The sequence below is a fragment of the Cheilinus undulatus genome, linkage group 4 (genome assembly GCF_018320785.1).
Source record: "Cheilinus undulatus linkage group 4, ASM1832078v1, whole genome shotgun sequence".
In the NCBI taxonomy this organism is placed as follows: Eukaryota; Metazoa; Chordata; class Actinopteri; order Labriformes; family Labridae; genus Cheilinus; species Cheilinus undulatus.
Genome location: NC_054868.1, coordinates 46400009 through 46426507, shown reverse-complemented (window position 1 = coordinate 46426507; position 26499 = coordinate 46400009). Strand labels below are relative to the sequence as shown.

The following is a 26499-nucleotide window of genomic DNA, read 5'->3' as shown; positions in this document are numbered from 1 at the left end:
TACACTTACAGGTCACAGGTGTATTCAGGTAAATCAGCTGAAAGAAGACACCACAACATTCTTTTAATGGGATGGCTTGTAGCAAGACACCCTTCTAATACAATAAAGATGATTACAAATCCAAACAACTTATGTTAGACCAAATTTAGTTTGGGCCTAGAGTGAAAACCTAATATTTACAATGAAAACAAAAAAAACTTGCTCAGAACAAGGTGATGAGGCCCTTTATACTAATGTGTGGTCTGTGTAAAGGGAGCTGCAGGCCAGGATCCACATATATATGGCATGGGATATACACTATATTGCCAGAAGTATTCATTCACCCATTCAAATAATTGAAATCAGGTGTTCCAACCACTTCCGAGGCCACAGGTGTATAAAATCAAGCACCTAGGCATGCGGACTGTTTCCACAAACATTTGTGAAAGAATGGGTCGCTCTCAGGAGCTTAGTGAATTCCAGCGTGGTACTGTGATAGGATGCCACCTGTGCAACAAGTCCAGTCGTGAAATTTCCTCACTCCTAAATATTCCACAGTCAACTGTCAGTGGTATTATAACAAAGTGGAAGCGACTGGGAACGACAGCAACTCAGCCACGACGTGGTAGGCCACGTAAAATGATGGAGTGGGGTCAGCGGATGCTGAGGCACAAATAGTGCGCAGAGGTAGAAACAGCAGCGAAAACGAAGCGTTTCAGACGGAGGGTAAAATGAGGTTTTTTCAGGACGCCAGTGCAAGAAACATGAGGAGTTTTTTGAGTTGTAAACCATGTGAAGCTACTACGTGGGTATCAGAGAGATGGCGTAAAGCCTTGAAAAAAGGCATAATACCCCTCTTTAAGTTCATATGTGAGTCAAGGCAGGTGAGGGAATACTTTTGGCAATATAGTGTATTTCACGTCCATGTGGGCAACACCCTATAGATGGTGTTTGGGAAAGGCAGAAACTTTCAGAAAAATGTCAAGGGATGATTGGAAACATTCTGTCTGTCACTTTCATTAGGGACCAATCAGACTGTCAAAACATGACAGTAAGCATGGAGTAGGGACAGGGAGTATGCTACATAATGCAAGTTCGACAGGCAGCTGTAAGGATCAGTGGAGCCAGGTGGTAAAATTACCTCTTGCCAAAGCTGTTGGGGAGAAGGCAAAAATATACTTGCCTTCAAGAAAAGCTTTCAGTATAGTTCTTTGCTCTTCTTTAAAATACAGAAATGTCCAGTTCTGATAAAACTGCTGCTACAGTTGCACCCATGCTAATCTCTTCAATGGCAGCCATTGTTTACAGGCTTGCAGTACAACTAGACCACACCTATACACCTCTTTCTCCTTAATTGATGCTGACTGGTTTGGTCTTCCTCTGACTGTGGACAAACATTTAAGATTGAAGCTTTGCAAGATGGATCTGCTTGATGACACACAAAGAATGTGGGCAATGAATTGGCTTTGCATGGTTAATGTGACAAAGCATTGTGGCATGGTTGTTATGGTTGTTGTGGCTGTTATGTGCAAAAAGTATTTGTACATAAAATTTTAAATCTGTTACTGATATTAACTTTTTGAGTTATTATCTGCTGATACCAATATTACTCTGATAGTATCTTATTTCCCTTATCAACAGCCAAAACATTGTAAGCATCCACTTCTGACCTATTTATACTGTTAATGTGTATGAGAAAATTGTTTTAATGATCATTAGGAAAAGATTTACCTAGCTCACAGGCCATAGACTTCTGACCCATGACACAATGACAGTGCTACTTACTGTAGAGGGGCTGAGAAACTAAATAAGCATTGCTTGGATTATTGTAGACTATTTTACTTTAAAATGATGAAAACAAATTATTAAGTTAAAACCACATTTGCAGTGTTAATTCTGTTATCTCATTAACAACAATTTTCTGTCATGTGTTAGCATTAGAAACTAAGATGAGCATAACAGTGGCCACCGTAAACAAAGAATCCAGACCTCCAAAACAGCACTAACTTACCTGCTGGAAAGGGTTGATTTGGCCAGAGTTGCACCTCAGGTAATACTGCAGGATATCTAGGAATGCAGAAAAAAAACATATTAATAGCATAATAACATATTTCATATGAGCTAAACCACTATTCACTGTATGTTTCTGAGGCCATTTATGTTTATGGAGTACTGTTAAAATAGGCAAAGTGTGTATGTGTGTGTTTATATATAACAGAGGCAACATCTGCGCTCTACAGAGCGGAAACAACTGACAGACAACAGAACTCATTAGACGAGAGCTAAGAGGGAAGTGAGGGAGGTGGAGGAAGAAGTGGAGCAGCAAGAGAGGTAAAGAGGGATATAAAAGGATGAAGAGAGAGAGAACAAATCAGATAATGATCCTAAGTGAAAAGGCAAAAATGTGCTCTGAATATTTTATTTATTTATACTTTTTTACTTCTGGGAATGGCACAGAGGAAGAGAGAGTGGGCTGTGTGTGCAGGATTGCTGATGCATTGCAGTCAGCAAAGAGAGAGTAAGAGCTTTTGGATACCAATGTGTCAGTCAAACCCAATCCCTTTGGATATACACTTACACGCATTGACACACACAAACACACACACTCTTGATTCTTAAAATAGAAGCAACATGTCAGGGTGAAATTTAACTGTCAGTGTGGAAAGTGGAGTTTATTCAAGATGTTTCCGCTTGTTTGTAAACTTACAGTATGGGCGTATGAGCAGTTCATTGACCCATCATCACTGATGCCTTCCATTCCCTGTTACTTGCATTGTATTTGCATCATATGAAACACTGAGATAATAACCATTTGTGTTTTCAGGTTGCTTCCATTAAATTTGCATCAAAGTAAATACAAATTTAATAATCATCTGTGTGTTTCTAGGCAGATTCTGCTCAGTTATTGATGTTTTAAAGGCCTAAACGAGAGGGAAACAAAGTTCGAGCACAAAAACAATAAAAATGGCTGCTAGTAGTTCACTTGTTCTTTTGTTTCTTCCAGGCATACCTTGGTTGATGACAGCATTTTCCTTGGTTACCCTGGTGATGTAGGTATCTGGGGAAACGCAGAAGTCGCTGGCGGACTGTAAGAGGGTAACACACAACATATCAAAATAAAGAAACATTCTTGCTGCACATACTCGCCTGCTTGCAGCAGTGTGAAAAAGAAAGATTACATCATTGCAGAGAGCTAGAGAGACCGGCGATGTTGCCATGGTTACACTTACAGCAGCGACAGCCAGTTCCAGGCCGAGAGACCCCCAGCTGATTATCAGAGTCAAAACCCCAAGCAGACACACTCTGAAGGACAAAAAATACACATACAAGTCCAGATTCCGCTTGGAAACATGACATGTGTTACACAGTGCTAACAGTTTATTAATGATTCGTCTCATCCAATCGGAGCATTGTTTAAGGTGTGATGTAAAGCATCTTACCCAATCAGGGTGCTTCTAGAGTTGCGTATAAGGCCAAACAGCACCAGAAGACAAATGAGAACATCAAACAGCAGCAATCCAAGGTATCCCAACCACCTGTTCAAAATACAAAATCATCAATATGAGCATATTTCATGATGGTTATACACATTAAAAAAAACACAGAAGCCATAAAGCAGAAGGTAGTAGTCTGTCTGGGGGGAGCTAATGAGTCTTTTACATAAGCCATGAAGGACACTTGACACATAACAGGGTCACAATCCGATTGCTTGCTATGTTTTTGTTTGTTTTACTTGTTTCTAGACTCAGAATGAAAGCAAAAAAGCAAAAAAATAGACACTTTATTACTCATTTGACTTTTGTTCTAGTTTTTTTCAGGGTTGGTTAAGTCCTATCGGCAAAGCTAAAGAGGGTGATTATGTAAGGGATGTTATACAGTGAGAGGGATAATATATAGTGAGGGTACATTCAGTTTCTTATCCTGCATCATACTTTAAGGGATTATTTCTGCAACAATGACCTGCTCTAGTGGTGGAGCCAGAAGTATCTAATATCCAGGGCTTAGCTCAAACTCAGGATGGTCTGAGGACATGATCCCCTGATTAGGTGTTGTTTCAGTTTTTCTAAAGTAACAATTTAAATACTAACAAGCCTTTTTATCATTTACAACAGTCATAGTTTGAATTACGGGGAGGAGCTTGGCTCCCCTGAAAAGAACATGAGCCCCCCTGAAAGCCTCAAATGAAATGTTTAGGGGGGCTCTGAAAAGTTGTCAGCATGTAGGTTATTATTTCATTTACATTAAGTTTTCTGTTGATAAACCCAACAGTATAAATAGCTCAGTGATGTTTGATTGCCTGTCAAATACATAATCAATTAAAATCTTTGAAAAAAACAACAACTTTTCATTATGTACTCAAAGTATCTGCATTACTCTGGCACAATAATAAATGATGCTGAAGATCAGTAGTTTTCCATTCTGCCTCCTAAAAAGAAAGAAACTGTCTGATGCTTATTTTTTGTTATAAAACAAAGGAAGGGTAGAATGCTGTGTTTTTAATGCTATTGGATTTTTTGTAAAGCACTTTGGTCACCTGTGGGGTGTTGTAAAGGGCTAGATAAATAAAGTACATTTACATTTTACATTTACATTCAGTGTAAAAAAATCATATTTGGCATGAATTGTTGAAAAAAAAAACATTAAAATCAAAATATGTAATATCTAGTATTGTGTTTATAGTTTCTGTTCAACTGCAGTGTTCAAAGTTTAAGAAGTGAAAAACAAAAGAAAGAGTCCATTTTGTCAGTTAAGCTACAAGAATTTAATGTCGTGATCAGCACGGTTCATTTGTTCATTATCATCAATTTCTTTTTGTATTCATCCATCGTAACATTAAGTTGCAATATACATTTTTACCAATCTATAAAATTTGGGGCTTCTGAGGAAACATTCAGGGCTTATGCCCTGCAATCTGCTGACGCTGCCTATCACCTGCTTGCTTTACATAAGCCCACTTTCACACGGCTGCTTAGCTAATTAATTGATAATTTGACATATCTTGCTAAGTTGGAAATTATAAATCAACAATGTTTAAGGATGATTTAAAACTATACTAACTTACTGAACAAAAACTCATGATATCAGTCTAGAAGAACTGAATCCATGAGTCAATTCAGTTATTAATTCCTTTATTTGTACATTTTGATTGATGGTGATTGACTACATTGAGACAAGGTGAACAGGACTGCTATTATGACTGCAGGACTTTATAAATGTTTTTTGTCTGACTCATAACATAAATGTGTTTTGACATTTTGTATTTGATTACAAACAAATCCCCTGCCATGTTCCTTTTAGTTATAACGTCATGTCCGATCCATTTTCTCAGCTTCTTCTCCAGCCTTTCCTGTCTTTTTATCTTTGGCCTTTCAGTGCCTTTTAGTTCTCTTTTTTCTCATCAATAAACAGGCTGATGTAATATGTGAACTCTTTCTGCAGACTGGTTTGATTGGTATGGTTTTAAAGTTTACAGCCAAAGCTGGGTCCATGGCAACTCTAAATATTAGCTAGAGCAGTAAGCGAAAAGGAATTAACAGAATGTGCAATGCTGTCATTAACCTATCAGAATGGAGTATTTAACACTGGCATGTAATAAACGTAAGTACGTTGCACCCACCAGCAGGTCCCAGACCATCATACATACTGTATCTTACTAGACCATTGTACAGTACTGTACAAGTGCATGTTTGGTGTAGTAAAACAATCATCGACATGTTATTAGAGCGGACTGCTAATGTTTAGCTTCTTTCATCAGCTTGGTTCTCCTTCTATTTTCATCTGTGGATTTAAAATAGTTCTTGTAGCAGTGTGTCACATTTACAGCTATTTACAAATAGATTGAAATTCTTCGACATCTACTTTGCCTATAAAGATTAGGAATTTCCTTGTTATCCCCTCAGTTTTAAGGCATTTTCACACCGAAAGTTGTTTTTTGATATGGTCTGAATCATAGACCAGTTTGTTACATTGCTGAATAGCTGCCTCAAGTTTGGTCCGTGGCCACATGGGGACATTAACAAGCAGACAAACATGTGAGATGCTTAAGGAAAATGCCCTCTAATTAGTCAGAATTTCTTTTGGGACAAATCCTAGAAGTAAACAAAGATTAGCTGACTCCAGCCTGGCCGTGGCTGCTCCAAAGACACTTTCCGATTTAAAGTGGACAGACAACTACATGGATTTGTGTTGGCTCTAGTCATCAGTTTTTAGATTATTAGCATTTATCACTGTGGGCAGTAATACAGTTTGAAAAAGAGGCACAGCTGTGGCTTGGAAATATGTTGATGCACTAAAGGCACTCAGAAAGACAGTTTTGAGAAGGAACACATAAATACCCCTGAACCATGGCCTACTCATCCACTGAAACTGTTTCAAAAGTTTCTTCAGCTGTGCCTGTGGTCCTGCTAAACTGCGCCACAGTTGAAAATATGCAGACAAAGACCCACAATTTCCAAGCAGTCTCAGTATGGATGTTTGATCCACACAAGGGTTCCTCTGACAGTTATTTCACAATTGCAAATCAATTACACTATCCTGGCAAATGGGCTATATTATGTTTTAAATAAATCAAACAGGTTATGTATGAAAACTCCCTTAGATTCAGAGATACTCACCTGTAAAAGTCAAAGGCCTCCGTCTTGCGGGCCAGGTCCTCCAGCGAGATGTCTGTATTGGTCCAGAAGGGGACATCTGCCATCAGCCTCACCAGCTCGTCCAGCTGTCCCTGCAGCTTTTGGACGATGGATACGTAGTCTGTCTGTTCCTGGAAGGCTGTCTCCAACTGAACCAGATTCTCCTCCACTGTCTGGTTTAAGGCTAAGGCGCTGTCTGTCACCTGGGCATTCATAAGACAGGGAATTCACCAACAATTTAATTCCAGAAGACATATTGTCTTTATTTTACTCAAGGTGAAGCTTTAAAGCGGATCACCCACCAGTTTCTCCACCCCAGATACGGTGCGGTTGGCATGACGAAGGGAGTACGCCAAACGATTGGCTCCATCACTTGACTCCCCGTTTCCATAGAATCCCACAGCAATCCCAGCACTGTGAGGCAGAGAACATGAAGAGCCAAATATTAACATAATGACTAATTCAACCATCAGATGGCGTCAAGTTAATCAACATGGATGGGTTTCAAAGAGTTAAACACACAAAGGCAGTAAAGACATTTATTAGTGTAGTTCCTCTGTTAACCAGCAACAGGCAGCACTGAGCTCTTTGTTCTTTGCATTGGTGTCACCCTCAGGCCTCAGGCAAGCACAGGGCAACCAGGAGTGATTCACGCACAAACACTCAGGCACGGTCTACGCAATAATTGGGTCACCAGACCGCACATAATATGATCCTTCTGCAGCTCTGCATCCACATTCACACATGACACATGCTACAATATCTGAAGTTCATGGCCCCTTCAGCCTTTCTTCAGAACCTTGGTACTTCTTCACCATGTTCACACAACAACCCCCCGCCCCACCCAAAACTACCACCACCACTTTCAAAGCAATCTCACTCCCATCATTGCTGCATCCCTCTTTCACCACACATCCCCCTCCCCTTTATGCTTTTATTTTCTCACTCGCTCTTGTAAAGCTCTCTTTGCCCCCTCCTTTCTCTTTGAATGCATGTGTATGACTGCCCTCTTTGTATTGATGATGTCTCTGTCGGCACAGTAGCACCAGACGGGTTTGTAGAGGGAAATTTATGGCCATTGTTAGAGCAATTCATTCTAGCCCATTAGATCTTGAGTACCCCCGTGTTAAAGTGGATTTACACACACACACTTCATTGTGTGGATGTGTGAGATTGTCTCAGGGCTCCACAGTGGATTTTATGTGCCCATTTGACTTGAAATAATAAAAACAGAGAGAAACAAGCTTGACAAAAAGAGGAGAATGACGATAAATACGAACATGGAGGTACATTAATGTACTTTGTCGACTGTGTTTTATCTGTCCATTTACCCACCCATCTGCCTCCCACCGTCTTCCTCCATCCTCAGTGTCATCTCAGGTTTTCCAGTAAATCATCTCTCTCCACTCTTGTTTACTCATCTTCTTCCTCTCTCCTACAAGCAGTTCCCTCTCCCACTCCTTTCTCTTTTAAATTCCTTTCATCTATCTTCTTCTGCATTTGTTTTATTCCCTGGTTTTAACACCTGCTGCTCCAGGCATGATGCACAGCTGAAGACATGAGGCACAAAGGCTGAAAAGAAGAAAGTTTTGAAGATAGGTAAATACATTGGGAAAGTACCTGCCAAGGTTATGCTTTCTTGTAGTCCAGACAATTTCTGGTGTATCAAAATGTGACTCTGTAGCGATAAAGGTAGGGGTTGTCTAATTGTGTGATCCTATAGTAGGGTAAACTACAAGGTAATCGTTCCAATTTTGGGTCAGATTTCCCCCAATCCAACCTAAGTCAGCAAAGGCTAAACTATCAGATGCCTCTAAAGATTATCTTGCCAGATTTTCCTGTGGCATGTTAAGAGTGATTTTACCATCCCCAATCTGCTCAGCAACAATTGGAGCCATTCTGACTTGAGATCATAAATATTAGGCATGTTTAATTTCATGATCAGAAATACTGTTGTGGGGGAAACACAGAGGACAGTCAAGCAGGCATGTGCAATAATGTTAAGTAGAATGGAGCAATAGCTAATCAGGAAGCAAGCTGAATAAATCGAAGAAAACACAACAAACACAGCCCCTGAAACAGCTAGTTTGGAGAGTGAAGAGTGGAGACTCTGGATGTAGCTGAACAGAATCTGTTATTATGTGGTGTGCTGCTTGCAAAATAGTTGTGCCTTTCACCTTTTTGTCATGATGTATGGGGTCTCCTGCTTTTTCAAAATAGGTTAAGATTAAAAAAGTCTTTCTGTGTGTCAGGCTTAATACTGCAGAAAAAGTGCATCCTCTCCAGATCTTCTGGAGTAAGTGAAATATATATGTATAAAAAAGTGATAGTAAGAAATGCTGACTTGAATCAATGAAATTCTGTATGAATTGCTGTAACTGCCAAATATTTGTTTCTTTCACCCTCTAAATGTGCAGATTTATTTTGGTCATTTGCAGCTCCAGGTGACGATGCCATCTGTTTATATGTCTTCAAAAAGAAAAAAAAAAGGCAAGAGAGAAAGAAGTCTATTATGTGACAACAAGCATTGGCAAGTCCTAATAAAAATACTCTGATGTGTAAAAACAATCATTTGTAAGGTATTTTTTCCCTTTATCTAAAAAGGGAGTGTCTTGTTTATTACGATGTGAAATCAGACAGAAAGAGCATTGCCTCAGTCGGTTTTCAGCTCAAGTGAACTGATATCATTATGCAAAAAATGCTTAGCTGTATCTAAATGTGCACTCAGATGAAGCTCAGTAGATAAAATAGTAAATGTTGCATTCACCCGAAACTGGGTCAGAGGTGAGTCCAAGTCCAAACTAAAAATAAACACATCACAGACACATATTTAACAGTGGATCTTTTTAGAAAAGAAGAGAAAGCACTCATGAAAAGGTAGAATTTTGTCTTTAACCTGCATGTGGAAAATAAATGTGTGTCATTTCTGCCCTTCCTGTGGAATATCATCTCTTAGAAGGTTTAAATGTTAAACCCAAGTGCAGATTTAGTGAAGAGGAACATAAAGAAGACTGTAATGTAGATCGAGGTGACTTAATTCAAATGGATAGGAAAAAACAATGTAACCTGATGACACCAATACTACTACATTGCAGAAAAATGGCAGCCTACATGGGAAAATATTTAATAATGTTCTCCTAAAAAGAAACATAGTGTGTTTCTTTATATGACATCAATTAAATCACAATGTCTTCACATGAAGAGTTCCTTTTGAAGTTACAGCTCCATGATGAACCCACCAGCCTACACAGACGCTGAAACTGAAAGCAGATGCCCTTTTATCTGACTAAGCAACTTTAAATATTAAGGGAAATCAAAATGTTTGAGCAGTTATCATAAAGATTTAGCTAATCAATATCAGGACTGGGCAACACATCAGGTCTTAAGATGTACTGGTATAATCATAAACAAGATGTAGTGTAAGCCAGTATCATTTATATTGATTTAGTTTATGTTGATATTGATTTCAAAATAAAAATAAATAGAAGTCAGATCTAACACTCAGTAAACGACTGTTTGCAGTAAAAACCATAAACAGTTGCATGCTTATTCACCACAGGATAACTTATTTGAGATTTAGGAGCATTTTTTTAATTCAACATGTGTTTTTTTTTCACAGGTAGTTTATTTCTAAGCCATTTTCCCCACATGTTGATTATGTGAAACTGGCCACCGATTTGACTTTGAACTGACTGTTTTTGTTATTTCCTTATGGAAGAATATTAGGATATAGTGTGTCACCCAATAAACATCGAGATCTGATTTTTGGTTGACAAAACGCAGTCTCTTCCAACCTAACAGTCTGCACCTGCACACAAATGGAGGAAGTCCACATGCTCTGTGTTGTTCCAAAAATAAAATATGATGTCATCTAACACTGTGAACAAAGAATCACACCAGCATGCCTGCATCCACATCTACACAGACAAACACGCCCTCAGATTAATATCAAATATTCAATAAGAAATATTATAGCTAATCATAAAATATTAAAACTTGCAGAAAAAACACTCTTCAGCACTGAGTCACGCACACACAAGCACACACAGAGCTCCCCCTGACTGTATAATTTATTTCTCGTCTCTGCATCAAATCTGCTTCTGTCTCCATGGCAACCTTTCTAGGCCAGGGAGAAAGCCTAACAGAGAGAAATAACAGAGGGGGACTGAGAGAGATGAAGAAAGAGGGGGAACAGAGGGAGAAAATGTCAGGAGATAGGACGTAGAAAAGGGCTCAGGGAATACATCAAAAAGGGAAAATTTGTATGTGTGCATGTTTGTATATGAGCCAAAAGGAGCAGAGTCCACGCTGCCTCTGTATTTGTGGTTAAAAAAACTCTACTCTGCTGCCAGGTCATTTAGGTGAAAGATTTCAGTGTGTATGAGCCTTCAGAGTCAGGTAAACACAAACAGAGGAGCGTAACTGCCTGGTTCACTCTCAGTTAATCCACTGGGGTTTTCCTGCTTTAAAAAGACTCAGTGAACTCAAGGCAGACAGACTTAGAGCATGGAGTCAAAACCTTGAATCTACAAAAGGATGGCACAGCAGAAAGTGAGAAAGGAAATGTGCTCTGAGTGTATCTTACAATTTTTCAGGGTTTCTTCAGACTGTTTTTCATATTTTTCAACTCCTTCAAAGTCACAGAGAAACACTTCTGAACCAAACATATACACAATGACCTGACAGTAGGCAATCAACACATCATTCATATTTCCTCTAAGATACTGGACTGCTTCACAGCAAATTCCTGAAATATCTTGTAAACTAACTATTCCCATGAATAAGAGGACATAATAAAAGATTGTGCAATGAAGTAGTGCTGGGCAATTAAAGAAGTTTCACTTTCAATTACAATTTTGGCTTCCCAACACTTACTGTGCCACATGTTGTGTTGCACTCCTTGTCTTCCATAGGTTTTGTGTTGTAGTAATGTTTCAGTGTTTGTGATATTTTGGCCATAAAGGTTTTTGTTTATTTATGTTTACATACAGTGCTTAACAAATTTATTAGACCACCTGTCATATTTGTCTCAAAGACCACCCAGTATCATGAAGTTCTTTAATGCAGACTCTTTCATGTTCAGTGAGCTCTCCACGTTTTACCATTTTGAACAGGAATGTGGAATTTCAAACTGAATTCACCCAAATTTGAGACCGGCTCACTGGGCTTCCCTGAGAAGTCAGAAATTAATCAAGCATAACATTCAACCACTAAAACTCATTTTTCTGTTCATGAATGCAAGTAAATAACTATAATTTGACATATTAATCAAGAAAAATTAATGTGCTTTACTAGTTTTTCAGTTTTTTTGTAAATCAGTAAATTTGAAAATTCATGGATAACAATAATAATTATATTTTAGCATCAAAAATATCATTTGGGTTAAAGGGCTTCTAGATTTTGGTGTATTAACCATTGCAGAAACATAAAAAATGATTTTGGTAATTACCAATGCTGTTAATTTGGGGCAGCTGTGGCATAAACCTTACTTTGGTTAGGGTTAGGGTGGTCTAGTAAATTTGTTAAGCACTGTACATTTTTTTATGTTTATGTTTGATCAATGCAAGCATTGCAGATGTAAAATAAACAAATTATTGTGTTTAATAATCATCATCTAAATACCAATCAGTATAATCACGATAGTGTTTTTTTTCCTTTAATCAAGCAGCCCGACGATTAAGACAGGCACTCTTTCTCTTGACCATTTAACAGCGCATACTTATTCATAGGAATGTACAGATACGTCATTTTAACATTAGTTTTGGACAACATCATCCCTTGGGACAAACATTGGCTATCGGCAAACATCATAGGCATTTTTCTGCTGTGCCCTAAACTATAATCATGGCATCTGGGACACCTAACTGCTAATCAGGTTTGTTATTGAGCAGAAGATGTGGCTTGTTGGACAAACTCTGATAGGTTTTCATGGTCAAACACTAGAGATACAGTGGGCACAGTTGGAGTCTTGCACCAAAAAATTAATGGAAAAAAACATTTTTATTGGCCAACGGCTAAATTGTTGTTTTGTGATAGCGGCGTTAGCCTTGACCTTAATAATCAGGGTATCTCTACTAATTTATATTAACATATCACCAAACTGCAGACATAGCTCCAACTACACTGATCTGCTCAAATAATGAGTGCAAAATGGTACAGTAAAATATCAACAATGTTTTAAGAGTACAAGTACTTGCGCTTGGTATCAGCACCGTTAGTCTTGTATTAGTATCCATGTGTTCCTACCTAAAACTGTAGTCCAAAGAGTAAAATTGAAAGTTTAAGGAATGAAGATAATAGGAAAACTTCAGCTGGAGTAATTTCATTGATACTGCTTGAAGCTGCACAAACACATGTTTGTCAACATGTATGGCCAATTTATCATCTATCTATATCATCAGAAATTTCATATCTACCAGTACCAATTAACTTTTTGAGCTATTATCTGCTGATACTGATATCATGCTGATAACATTGTGAATGCCAAGATTTTAAGCCCAATTTAAGGCCTGGTCTGCCTCCCACTCAACAGCTGAGGGAGAGTGTGGCCCCTTGTTGCAAGCGATTATTTGTCCAAATAATCCTTGTGTGTGTGGTGTCAATGGGATTATTTTACTGCTCCCCATCGGGTTGGAGCCTCCCTGACCTTGAATTGTAAATATTGAACACATTTGATATTCTACAAATCCAGGTCAGACCGCCTCTAACAGAAGTCACAGTGGATCATGTGAGTGTCTGTGAGATCTTGAGTCTTTGGAATCACCGCTGTGACACTGTTATAACAAACAGCAGCTGTGTGGTCTCATGGCCTTGCTTAATCATATGATTTTATTCAGAGAATCAAATGAAGAGCCAATGAACAAAAGCCAATGAGCAAATGAAGTTCTCATGTCTGTGGTCAGCTAGACCTTTAAAATCAGTTATCATATGAAAATTGTCTAGTGTGAGGCCAGTCTAACTACACCGTGAAAAGTCAGACATGCAATATCATAATGCCATTCTGCTAGGACGGCATTTGTGTTTCCTTGTAAGACTGAATTTTTCTGCTATGATCCACCTTTATGATGCACTCCTCCAATTGCTGTAAGATGAAATAGAGAGGGGTGATGTGAATAAATGGCCTCTTCTTGGACTAAGTATGAATCAGCCACAGAGCAAAAGTAGGTACTGTAACATCAGGTCTTTTGCTACCAGCATTTTACGCCTCTCTGGTTCAGTCTTGTTAAGTGGAGCGAGTTATGTTAACAGCTGGTTCTGGAAAAAAGGTTTTTAAAACAAAAAGTCTTTCGTCTCTCTCTGGAGGGATCTTGTCTGTAATGTTGTGGGACAGTTTTTATTACAATTTCAGTCCAGAAAGTGCCAAAAACAAGCACTTTTGATGGACATATTTTGATCAGAAATGTTTACTCAGAAATTAAACTACAGAGACTGAAGCCTTTCTCGCAGCTGCCAACTAAATTTGTTGTGGCAAATTCATCATTTAGACCCCAACATAGATGAAATATGTCCTACATCCAGAAGAGCTAGATTTCTGCATCAGTAAACGGAACTGCAGGACGCAAATATAGTCTTGTGAAATTTTAGTGATTTGTTCTATACAGTTTCACAAAAAGTCTATTGAAAATCTGAGTTTTCTGATGTGCAGAGGTCACCCATCTGAATTACAGATGTTTTAAAAAATAATTTAAAATTGTGGTAATATGCTGTTTTAAGCAATAAGGTCATTTTCTAGACATCCTCTAAAAGGGTATAAGTGCGATGAGATTTTTTATTTCAAGTATCACAGATAATGTTTGTGTCGAGCTTGAACTCAAAATGTTTGAAAATAGACAACAGTGAGACAGGTTTTCTAACAAGTTTTGATTTGGTTTTCACTCAGCCATTTGATCGTTCTTGGATGGTAGGCTATAACCTGGTCTGATGTAGGTCCAAATCCCATCAGCCAAATAAGAAAATCTACATCATCTCCCTGTTTAAATGAGGATGTTTTTACTTTTTTTCATGTGTGAAGCCAAAGCCCAGTTCAGATAAAAAAAATCCCGACAAGAAACGCTGAAACTCACAACTACTATTGACAGGCCACTCTGCAGCATTCTGAATGCCTGTGAGTTCTCACCATTGCAAGTGGAAGTGCATCATTTCTGTTTCGAGACCTCTCACAGCCGCTGTTTATTTTCTAATTTACTGTGAAGTATGTTTTTTCCCCTGTATCCCTATCATTTATTAATGCGTAACATTAGGCTGTATGATTCATGCATGTGGGTGATAATTTCCTTTTTGTTTTTAGGGCTTTGTTGCATTTATTCCGATTGGACAGCTAAAGAGGGACAGGAAACATGGAGAAGGAGAGTGGGAGAAGACATGCACCAAACAGCACAGAGACTGGGAATTGATCCTACAACCAGTGTGTCAAGGACTCTGCATATGGGCGTTGCTCTACCGACTGAGTTAAACCGGCACCCCTTGGGTGGTAGTTCTTGTTGTCATCACCATCATAGTGGGGCAATGAATTTTAAAAGCACATATAAATGGAAAAATGTTCTTCTAGCTCAACCTTGGTATAACTAAAATATCTGCTGAAAGCATTTTCCCCCCACTGATAAATTCAGCAACTACAGCCTTTATGTCTTGATTAAATTTACAGCTGATGAAAGAAGCAGGAGTGTTTATCAGGCTGAAGTTCACCTGAGAGGATTCATCTAAAAATAGAATTTAATCATTTCCAAAATTCACAATATGATTTCATCTAACAAAACATTCTGGTTTCAACAAGCATTTATCAATGTTCAGGGATGCACATTAATATCGGCATGATATTGGTATTGGCAGATAAAAGCTTACAAGTGGATTATTGGTATCTGCAGATATGACAATTCCTGCCAAAAACTACAACCAATATTTTGGCTATAAAAATCTGCCTATATCAGCTGTAAATATTGGCTGTCTGAACAAGTAAGCTAGTGGAATTTCAGGCTGGACCAACAGACCTGCATTAGCTAAAGTCTTTTTCTTTATTCATCATCATTCTTTACACTTTTAAGTCTGTTTTAAGTATGGACATTTTTTTCTCAAACTTTAAATCATGTGATTTAAGGGCTAAAGTTTTATATCTGAAATGCATTTAAATATTGGTATTGGTATATATATCAATATAGGCTAAATCTGTTTCATAAATATCAGTGTATTGGACAGCCACAGAAATACAGTATCTTTTAGTGTTTATAGGCCTTTCAAATTGGGGTTTCCACTTCCAACTTATCTGCTTACAACATCCAAAACCAGCTGTTTGTGATTTGACAAACTGAGCTGCAGGCAACACTATCAGCCAGCCTGATTCAAGCTGCAACAGCTAAGTTCACACAGCTGTAACTTTCTAGAAGTGACTTGTTGCAATGAAAATCTTTGGTCTGAACTGGGCAAAGAGTGATTGGTCAGTGGTATAGTGTCTTTCTCTACCTCTCCTTATCTGTCTCTCTGCTATGGTAACAGGGATGCTCTTTTTTGTCCACTGTCAATCATTTATTATTCAAGCTTTACTCATTAATGCATTCTCAATAGAACAAAGGGACTGAAACCTTAATTCGCATCACTTCAGTATGAGTGGCTGAAGTGTTACTCAAATGGGGATAACCTCTCACCTGCAGACAAGTGTAGCGATGATGACGCACCAGGCGGTGCAGCAGCAGTCTGCACTGGGCTGCTGGGAGTGCGAATGAGAATGTGAGGATTCGTCACTCTTGCGTCGCCGGCAGCAAAGCCAAAAAGAGTAGAAGAGGAGGAAGAGGAGGTCCAGGCCCAGACATAGTAACGCCACAGCTCCCAGCAGCAAAACAGACTGAGGACAAAAGGAACAGCGAGAAAAAACTGTCAGAAATGAAAGAAATGCTTGTTTTCATTACACAATTTATGTTAAACCTTCATGGTGGGCTTCATCATCCGAATAAACAAATATATCATAGACGAGAGGGTTGTTCTTATCTCAGGGAAAGGACAATTTAGGAAGCGGGTTAAATATACAGGAAGTAAATCAGCTGATATGAGCAGAAATGTGATACACAGACAGCCCACATGATGCTGCTTTTCCTGTGTAGACAGGCGCTTACAGATACACAAACTGGGTTCCTCTCTCCAGTTATTTGAGGCCATAAAATAGTAGCTGTTAAATGGGTGTCTGATGGATACCATGAAAAACACATTTGCACACCATCAAACACGCACACCTCCACGGAGGGAGCGGAAGCGATGCTGTTGGGGAGCCGTGTGCGCTGGAGACCCACCACACAGATCACACACCCTCTAAAAGCTTTGAAGTGTAAAAGGAGGAAGGAGTGGTGGGGGCAGATAGGAGGAGAAAGGAGGGGAAGATACATTTGGAACAAAAAAAGAGGCTGGAGAGACAGAAGAGGAAGAAGATGTGAGAGGAGATGACTGAAGTGAACACTAAAAAGGGAGAAACAGGAGAAAAAAAGAAGAGATTATGAGGCTGTTCCATTAAAGGCCTGGAACTGATGAAATCTCTTTACAATGCACAGACACTGCAATGTTGGTTTTTCTTTCCCCTGGTGGAACTGTCTGGAAAAGTCATTGTGCTGCAGGACTGTGTGGAGACAAAGGCACGTTTCTGGAAAACCAAAACCTCCACCTGCTAGACTACTTACAACAGACAAAGGAGTACAGCTTCAGTTCTGCTCAGACACTAACATCACCAGTGGGATTCTGGGGACTCCATCGTGGATGATAACAAAATCTGGCTCCACCTCTAGGATCCTCACAGACTTCCTGGCTTCTCAGTCTTCTTAACAGCTCGTTTTTGTGCTGACCTAAATTTTTCCTCACTACCAGCCAGCGATTTCCTCACCCTACAGCAATTTGTGCACCTCCACTGTAAATAAGCATGTGAATCGTATGGGCGTATGTGGGCCAAAACTGACATCAGATTTAAAAATGTATTACATGTGATGGTTTTTGTTTCTTAAAATAAACCAGAAAGTGCAGTGGTGCCCAGCCTCGAGGTCCAGACCCATAAAAGTGGCCACATGGAAAATCTGAGGAGTTGTTAAATGATTAATTGAGTTGAAAAGCAGAAAAAAGATCAACACAAAGACGTTTGTATTTTGTTAATACTATGACAGAACTGAAGGTTTTGAACCTTTAGCCTAATGAACAGTTTTGCTTAAAAATGTTGAGGAAATAATGACAAACCAAAGTAAAATAAACCGGTGGTAGACATGTTCATGGCAGGCTGACAACAGTACTTTTTGAAGGGGTTTAGGTTTCAAATCACAAGTCATCAGAAGTTTTTGAACCCTTTCTCAAGGGCTAACAATACTATTGGGATTTACACAAATGCACCAAAAATCCTGAAATTTTTAGAAATGCTTGGGTCAAGCTGTTTGTGTGTACCCAAATTGACAGATTTTCTTCACCTTGACTTTTTCCTGCCAGTTTCCAGTGCTGACCAATTAATCAAGTTTAAATTTCCATTATGATTTTAGCTTATGCAAACAAGATAATCAATATTAACAACTGGTTTCTTTCAAAACACATACTTCTGTACTATATATTTAGTATTTTAAGTTTACATGGAGAACAACATGAAAATACAGTGGGCTTCTGGCTCACTGAAAACCTTTCAAGAATTGAGCATGGAACAATGCGCACTTTGCGATCCCAACGAAAGCCATACTGGTGATGTTTATGACTATGACTGAGTAGTTATTATACCATGATGTTTTCTTTCGGTATGAGAAGAAGGAAAATGTTGACCAAGTTTTCAGCATAAAAGCCATGAAAATAAGTAAATTCTCTTTGCAGGAATGTCAAAATAAAACACAAGTAAATGAACTGAACAGCAGGTGAAAATAGCCATCAAACTTTGGTGATAATTGCCTGACATCTGTTTGCAATTTGCTGTTAGGAAAAGAAGTACAAGAAGGAGAAAAGCAGAAGTATACTGCAGTAAAGGATACTATTGGAGGTATGCGACTTGTAATACACAGGATTAAAATGGTGCTTGTTGTGTTGAACTCATTTTGTCCATAGATTTCATCATGTGTGGTGCACCCTCCATCCTTTTACTACACTACATGTGCCATGCCCCTTCCACCAAAATAGCTCTCAACTTTTAATTTAAGTGAGGACAGGAGTGGATTTTAAATCAAAAATAACTGAAAAGAAAAAAAATTTAAAAAGACTGTTAACTTCAGTGTTAGCAGCCAACAGCCAAAGTAATTGTAACAGCTGGCTCAACCAATCAGAGATGTCGCTGTGACACTCTGGGATTACATGTAATGTAGTTTTTTGTTTTTTTTTTACCCAAGATTCCAAGTAAAAGTTTGTGTTTCTTACAGGAGCATACCTCATTTCACACTCTGCTCATGGAAAGCCTATTTTGGATAGTTGTGACATTATGGATAACAATCATATCTGCTGTTGAGAAAATGAATGGGAATTTTACCTCTGGAACCACTGCTGAGCTCTGTTAGGGATTCGTTGGCACGCTGGAAACTCCTTTACATCACGAACATGACATAAACAACTGTTCAGACCAACAACTCACACAACAGCCAGCTGATATGCTGGCACAAGCTTGTCTTTGCAAGCACAAATCTCTTTTCACATTGTGAGAACAATACAGCCCAATAAGGTCAGCATTAGAACAGTGCCAGATGTATAACCAGGCCAGCAAAGGGCGCCGTTTCAAATCTGAGGGCTACGGCCAATCCAGCCAGGATAGTGGGTCACTAGAGCACTACAGTAGATGGGCTATATAAGGTGATTTATAATAGGAATTGACCTGCAGGAGTGTAATGTGACATCTAGTCCTTTCCTGAAAACATCCGCAAAGCTCCATCCTTGGAGACATTTAAAAAAACTCCTCAAGCACCACCTGTTCACCACAGCTTACAGTCTCTCATAAACCTGCCCCCTACATACTCTCAACTTAGTGTTTGTCTTTTGTGTTGTGTCTTGTTTTCCACTTTTCTGTAAAGCAACCTTGGGTCTCATTAAAGGCGCTATATAAGTCCAAGCTATTATTATTATTATTATTATTATTATTATTATTATCTGAAGAGAGAGAAGAGGGCTCAATTTCTAACAGCAGTCCAGACCAGAGCCCTTAGTCTCTGCTGAGGAATCAGTGTCTCTTATTGTGTGAAGTATCTGAGTACACGCCTGCAGATATGAAGCACAAGCCTCAAAATCCACTTTAAATATTCATACTCCTCAGGTAAAATGACAATCTTAAATACTGCAAAAAGTCTGTGACTCTGTGCTGGTACAACTTGGGGTTAAACTTGCAGAATAATCAGAGTGAATAATCCTGAGTTATATGTTTCTATCATTACTTTCTCAGGGGAAAGCAGTCAGTAAAGCTGAGAGGAAGTGAGTTGATTGCTTTTTCCCAGACTGCTTTTCTCCGACAGGTTAAAGAAGAAGAGCAGACACGGGGAGGAGAGGATCCTAACAAGGGGTGGGGGTAAGCTCTGTAGATGGTCTGCTATTATCCTGTGTCATTATCTATGGGCTTAGTGCGGGAGAGACACTGTGCTATAGTTAAGGCATGCTGGGATCCACTAATGCATTGTTTGATCTCTTGTGATTTAAAATCAACGTGAGGGCTTAAATGATACGGAGTGAAATGCATTAAGCTTTGCAGAATGAGAATAAAACCTCACGCTATATAATGATGGATATTTTCAATGACATCTATCCACCATATATAATGCTTTCATGCTATCAGGATGGCATTTAGATGACCCAGATACAATGACATAGACCAAAGTGATGTGATAGCAGAAGTGTATGGTTTTACTTAATGACCTGATTTGTCAAGCAAGAGACAAAACACAGGAAAATATACCTCCAATAATACTCTTGTCATTCATTTATGAAGTTGTTTGAATTTCTAATATTAAACTCCTCTACTTTGCACTTTTAATCTCTTGGTTGATTGAATCAAAAACACAACATTTGTTTTGCAGATTTAAGGAAATAAAAATTGCCAACCATTTCTGGGAGTTTTTCTGATATTTCACGGGACAAAACTGATAACCTAAAAATAAAAGGCAGCTCATGGAGAGTTTAAATACATGTTGCAGTTCCATTTGATACTTCTGAATACTTCATGTTTTAAATCAATGTAATCTCCATCGTTTCAATGATCTATATCATTAGGAACTGGTTAAGGTTTAAACATACTTCTGATCCTCAGTCTTTTTTTAATCCAAGCTGTAGTACACAGATGAGAGAGAGCTTTGTCTGAAATATGGACATGTATTAATAAAAGTTTGGTGATGAAATGTCAGCAATGTGTTTGCGATATCTGGAGACCGTGCAGGAATTAAATGTCCATTTTTGGAAATAAGAACAATAACTACCCAATATTGGGTGCAATGGACTCTTTTTTGCCATAGTATTAAAACAGTTATGCAAAGTGTTTCATTTTAAAAACTTCATTCATAAAACATCACAGACGTGACCGCCCTAGAAGCTGGTTTGGTAGCCTTTCACTGGAAAATAAAAATAGACTGATTTGTTTCAAATTTATGATAGAACTAAATCTAAGGCTCAGGACATCGTACAGTGTCTTGAGCATCCTCTCCATGCTGAATTTGATTTCATGCTTTTCAACAGAAGATTCAGATTACTAGAAGCCCGAGCTAACAGGTTAAAAATTCTTCTATCATTTAAGTCATTACATTATTAAATTTGAAAAATGATCCAGTACCAAGTATTTTACTCTTACATCTTTAGTCTGACAATATTTTAAGGGATGGTTTTGCTCTCAGATGTCATGAAATTTATTCTGGTATTGAAGTATTAAAGTTTTCTTTGTGGGTGAGTTTGTGTGATTGTACTTTAAAACAAAAAAAAAATCTGATACAGTAGCATAACCGGAAACACTAGATAAACTGTTTCACATGCCTTATTGTGTGGCATATATTTAACTTCCATCCAAAGAAAAAGCAAGAAAATTAACAAAAAAAAAAAACTGAATGATTCCAACAATTGCCATCCATGCTACTATCTTCATCAGAGACCATTGTTCACAGGCTTGCAGTTGCTTCAACTAAACTACAATGTAGCTACTGCCTCTCTGTATTCAAATGGCACTGATTGGTTAGTGATTCTCTGACAAAAGCAAGCCTGGAACCTGGCCATTGCTTTGCTAGGTTAACAGCAGTGTTCATTTTGGCAGCTGTTTTTAATTTTAGTCTTTGTTTTAGTCTTTAGATGAAATGTCTTTAAGTTTTAGTCAGATTTTAGTGTTTTCTACCCTTTTTAGTTTTAGTCTAGTTTTAGTAGACGAAAACTCAACAACATTTTAGTCCAGTTTGAGTTCATAAAAAGTCCCAAAATTTTAGCATTTAATTTTGGTCCAAGCATTTATTTTCTTGCCTACATTTGGTACCAAATCATGGTAGTGTGTTCTTTGCACTCTTCCAAACCCAGGGTCCCTGCTTTCTACAGCTGAGAGGCAGCATAGCTACAGCTGCATTGTTTTTGACAAATTAACCCACAATGGCAAAATATCACAGATTTTGAATGTCTGACAAAAAAAAAACATTACATTTTAGTCTAGTTTTAGTTATCTTAACAAAAACTAAAATTACTTTTCGTCATTTTAGTCATCAGAGATCTGTTTTTGTTAGTCTTAGTCTAGTTTTTGTCAAGGAAAAAAAGGCTGTTGATGAACATTTTTAGTCATAGTTTTAGTTGACAAAATTAACAATGCTTAACAGTGGCAACCCTTGTTGCATTTGCACAAACAGTGCACTAGTAGTCTACCAGCCAACCAGTCTTTTAATATGTGTGTAAATTTAGTCGATACTTGTCAAATGTTTTAAGTATAACCCCTGCATCAGTTAGAAGCCCATTACAGCTATTACAGACACAATGTACAGCAATCAATGTTGCCCACAGGATGATAGTGCAACAGTAATCTTGATGACAGATTTTTTCCATTGAAAGTATCTGAAGGAATTCACTAGGATTAAAAACAAGTAGACCTGTTTTAAAAAGAGGCTGTACCACATGCTAAAACTGGAGGAGTATAATGCTATAGAATAACTAAAAAAAAAAAAACAGCTTTGCTTAACCAGCAAAAAAAAGATTAGAGAGGAGTAGAGCTAGAGAAATAGTCCACTGATTTACCACAGGTTAAAAACAATGTCTTAAAAAATACTCCAAACATTGCTATGATATTGCATGCAGTAGAGAGGAACAACACAAGGTCACAGTGACCTTGACCTTTTCCCATTGAATATGAACAGGACTGTACTTTAAAGTAAAATAAAACTAAGATGAATGTAGAATGTTTCCATTTTTACAGCTGGGCTGGTATTTCTACTTAAAAACTGGTTTCAACTCTTTGTTGACACTGTAGCAGTCAATTAAGTCATCACATTTTAAAAAGACAGCTGATCCATGCCTGCTGATGTGTGGTTTATGATCTTAATGTTAAATTTATAATCTGACTGAGGACCAGCAGGTCTCTGCAGCCGCTCCTCCCACTGTGTATGATGGCTGCTAGATTAACTGTTAGGCTGACAAACCATCAGCGCAGATTAAGTGTGGATCAATTAGCTACTAATAAGCATGGTGAGCTTGGCTCTGGATGTGTGTGTGTTAGTGTGTGTGTGTACTTAGTTGTAAGTGCAGTTTTGTGTGTGCACATCTATGCTACTGGAGATCAGCTTGCAGGCTTGGAGGAGGGGCCAAACGTTAAACACCCAGGCACAGTGATCTACTTTCAATCTGTCCATTTAAGTGTGTGTGCGTGCGTGTCAGTGAATGTGTGTGCGTGTCTGAGCTGACAGGATCAATCACTTCCACTTCAGCGGGTTGTCCTTGCACTCTCCCTGCCTGTGTTACTAGTCTGGCCTTGCCTGCTATGATCTGAACTTCTTTCCTGAGGCGCTGCCTGACCTGGAGTTCATTCTGCTGATATTTATCTGTACTACAGGGTCAAAGACCGACCAAAACACCAACAACAAAATCCTTTATTAGACAAAAGATGGCAGGTAGCCGTTTGGACAGCAGAATTAGTCTAGCACAAAGAGTAATTCAATTTAAAAACAATGGATATAAATGTAAACTGACCTTGTTTTAAGTTATAACTGGCATATCTGGATGGGATACAGTGATATAATCTCTATAAACAAGAGAGATATGATTTGTGGTCCATATTAATATGTTTCACTTGATTATCGTTGTACACTGTACAAACAAATTAGTTGTGCTTCTCTTAAACAAATATAAACATATTATATGTAGCCACACTGAAGTCTATCAATACGTAGCTAAAAAGAATGAGAAATAATGAGAAAAGAGGTACATCTTTTAAAGAATTGTAAAAAAAAAAGAGTATTTAGGGCTATCTTAAGACAGAAAAGGGAAGCATGCATTAAAGTGATGTAGGAACACAGTGTAACAAAGTACATGAAATTCATGCACTGAACCTAATATGCAGCTCTGAAATAAAGTTATTAACAACTATTGATAAATTAAATAAAAAGCCATTTAATAGGCACATAAGTAAAAAAGCTGCAACAGATACCTAATGTGTCCTTGCTTCATTTACAAGCAGTGATAAGCCAGTTAACAACCGAAGATACATTTCCATGTCGCTATGAAACTCTTCTGCAAATTTGCTGGATTTTTTAACACGAGTATAAGCCACTACCATGATGAACAACTCCAGGAGTGGAGAGGATGTAGTGAAAGTAAAAGCTGATCAGCAAAGGGCAGACAAGGTAACAGCTAAGGTTTTCAAAATTTTCATCACTTTGATATCATGTATTTTTAAACAACACAATCTGTTCTATTAATGATCAACAGTCTCAGAAAGTACTGAAGCTTAAAAAAACACAGATTTTCAGTCATGTTTTTGGCCCAGAGCTGCCACGAGCAACAGGGAGAGAGAACAGTGGTTCATTCATATTCATAACTTGGCAATTACAGACGTTTTTAAAATCCTTCTGGCAACTCATAAAGATGCAAAACTTTGTTTTTTGTCTCTTAAAAGCACAGAGAGCAGAGGAGATGACACTATGCCAGTGTTTCCCTCAGAATTACACCAAAACTGCATGGTGGAATAAATATTAGCCCTTCATTCAAACTGTTGTTTTGGTTTGTGTAGCAAACGGCTATAATCTGCACATCTTAACTTGCCTTTCATTTTCTTCATTCTCTTACCTACATATGTGCATGCTTACACACAAGTACACAGACACACAACAGCGCATCGCTCACAGTGTAAGGAGGCTCATTTATGATGATGTATATCTCACTGTTTATCCTAAACCAGGGGTACCCAAACTTTTCGGCCCATGACCCCCAAATAACAGCGCCAGATACCAGGGAACCCTGCTGTCCCTGGACATGGTTAAGGCGTACGATGTTAAACAAAGCAACATGCAGAAATTTACATTTAAAGGCGTTTTTGTACACATTATTTTCATTTAAGCATACAAACCACTGAATAGCTATGGTATTATTTCAAATTGAACTCATTTTGGTGATATTTTACATTTACTGATAAAAAAAATAATTATAACCATAAATCATTTTAAGTTTCTCTTTGTTTTCCCAAAATTTGGGAACCACTGCCCTAAACTTTGACTGGTAGACAGCACTAGCAGATGTAAATTATTGAAATGAAGGGATAAGAAGCTTCCTTTTTAGCATGCAATATCTGATCTTTTTCTTTGAATCAATATATTTGAGAGGTGTACCTGCAGACTTTTCTCTTTGTATCTCAATCAGTTCCGATGGCAATCATCATAAAAAATCTGGCAATTATACTCAGTGTTTGTGTATACGTGGGTAGCACACCCATATATTGTCTACATGTGGGAAACACTTGAACATTACTGATGTATTTGTGCTATTTAAACAGTGTGCATGAATTTTCTTGCAATGTTTATCTACTGAAAATAAGAAATTAACTAATATTAAAGCCTAGAACTTATAAAGCTAAGTGTAAGTCCAGGCATAAGACTGTTCCATAACCATTAAAATTGCTCTGTTTTTTTTTTACTGCTCTGGTGATCAGCTGATTATCGTTGTTAACTCTTTAGGTACCAAACCAATCAGATCTGGACAATCATCTTATCAGTCATCTTACTGCTGCCAGACTTCAAATAGGCTCTTCTCTCTGCTGCTGTCAGCTTGTCTATAGTGTGGATCCTGCAAGTATCCAGGTCCAGATCATCAGTATCCAGGTCCAGGTCATCAGTGTCTGGGTAAAGCTCTTCAGATGGTTACCCTGCATCACTTCCTGCATCCTTTTCAGTACCACCACCAGCATCTAGACTCTATAAGGTCAGGTTTCTATCCTGTTGTGGGCTTCACTACCCCCTAAAATTCTGAGACAACACAATGGTGCCTAATCAACAAAGACATTACACATTGATTTTACTGATCCTGTATTGCAGTTTTAAAGTCTATTATTGTGAAAACCCCAGTATAAAGAACTGCTGCCTACAGCTTCATTCACAGTCTAAGTTAAAAGCCACTGTCCTAGAAACGTGCAGTTTTGATGATTGTAATCTTAGTGTCACAGCCAAGGCCGCTAACAGGGAGCTGGTAAACCATCTCCTCTTTTTGCCACGACTCAAGCACTCTATAATAATCTCATCAAGGAATCAGAAGTGGAAAAATCTCCAGTACACATCCTTTGTTCAGTCCTTTGATGATCTGCAGGGCATTAATTAAATCTTTTAAACACAAAAAAAGTTTCAAAAGCAGCAATTTCTCTTTTCAAACTCTACTGAGATGATGTCTTCTATTGTGCAAACTGTGGCAAACTATCCAAAATACCAATTACAGACTTACTTTCCACAGCTGGGAATATATGTGTGTGTTATTATAGGTCACATGA

General features: G+C 38.2%; 1 protein-coding gene across 1 annotated transcript in view; it reads right to left on the bottom strand.

Moving 5' to 3' along the window:
- The window catches only part of LOC121508357 (protein tweety homolog 3-like), a 50281-nt gene that overhangs the window by 12732 nt on the left and 11050 nt on the right, over positions 1-26499 (bottom strand). The window contains exons 3-9 of the mRNA XM_041785152.1: positions 16250-16446; positions 6914-7025; positions 6594-6814; positions 3420-3515; positions 3210-3282; positions 2990-3065; positions 1991-2046 (exon numbers count right to left, since the gene is read on the bottom strand). Coding sequence (XP_041641086.1) covers positions 1991-2046; positions 2990-3065; positions 3210-3282; positions 3420-3515; positions 6594-6814; positions 6914-7025; positions 16250-16446 — 831 coding nt within the window. The remainder of the gene's footprint in view (positions 1-1990; positions 2047-2989; positions 3066-3209; positions 3283-3419; positions 3516-6593; positions 6815-6913; positions 7026-16249; positions 16447-26499) is intronic.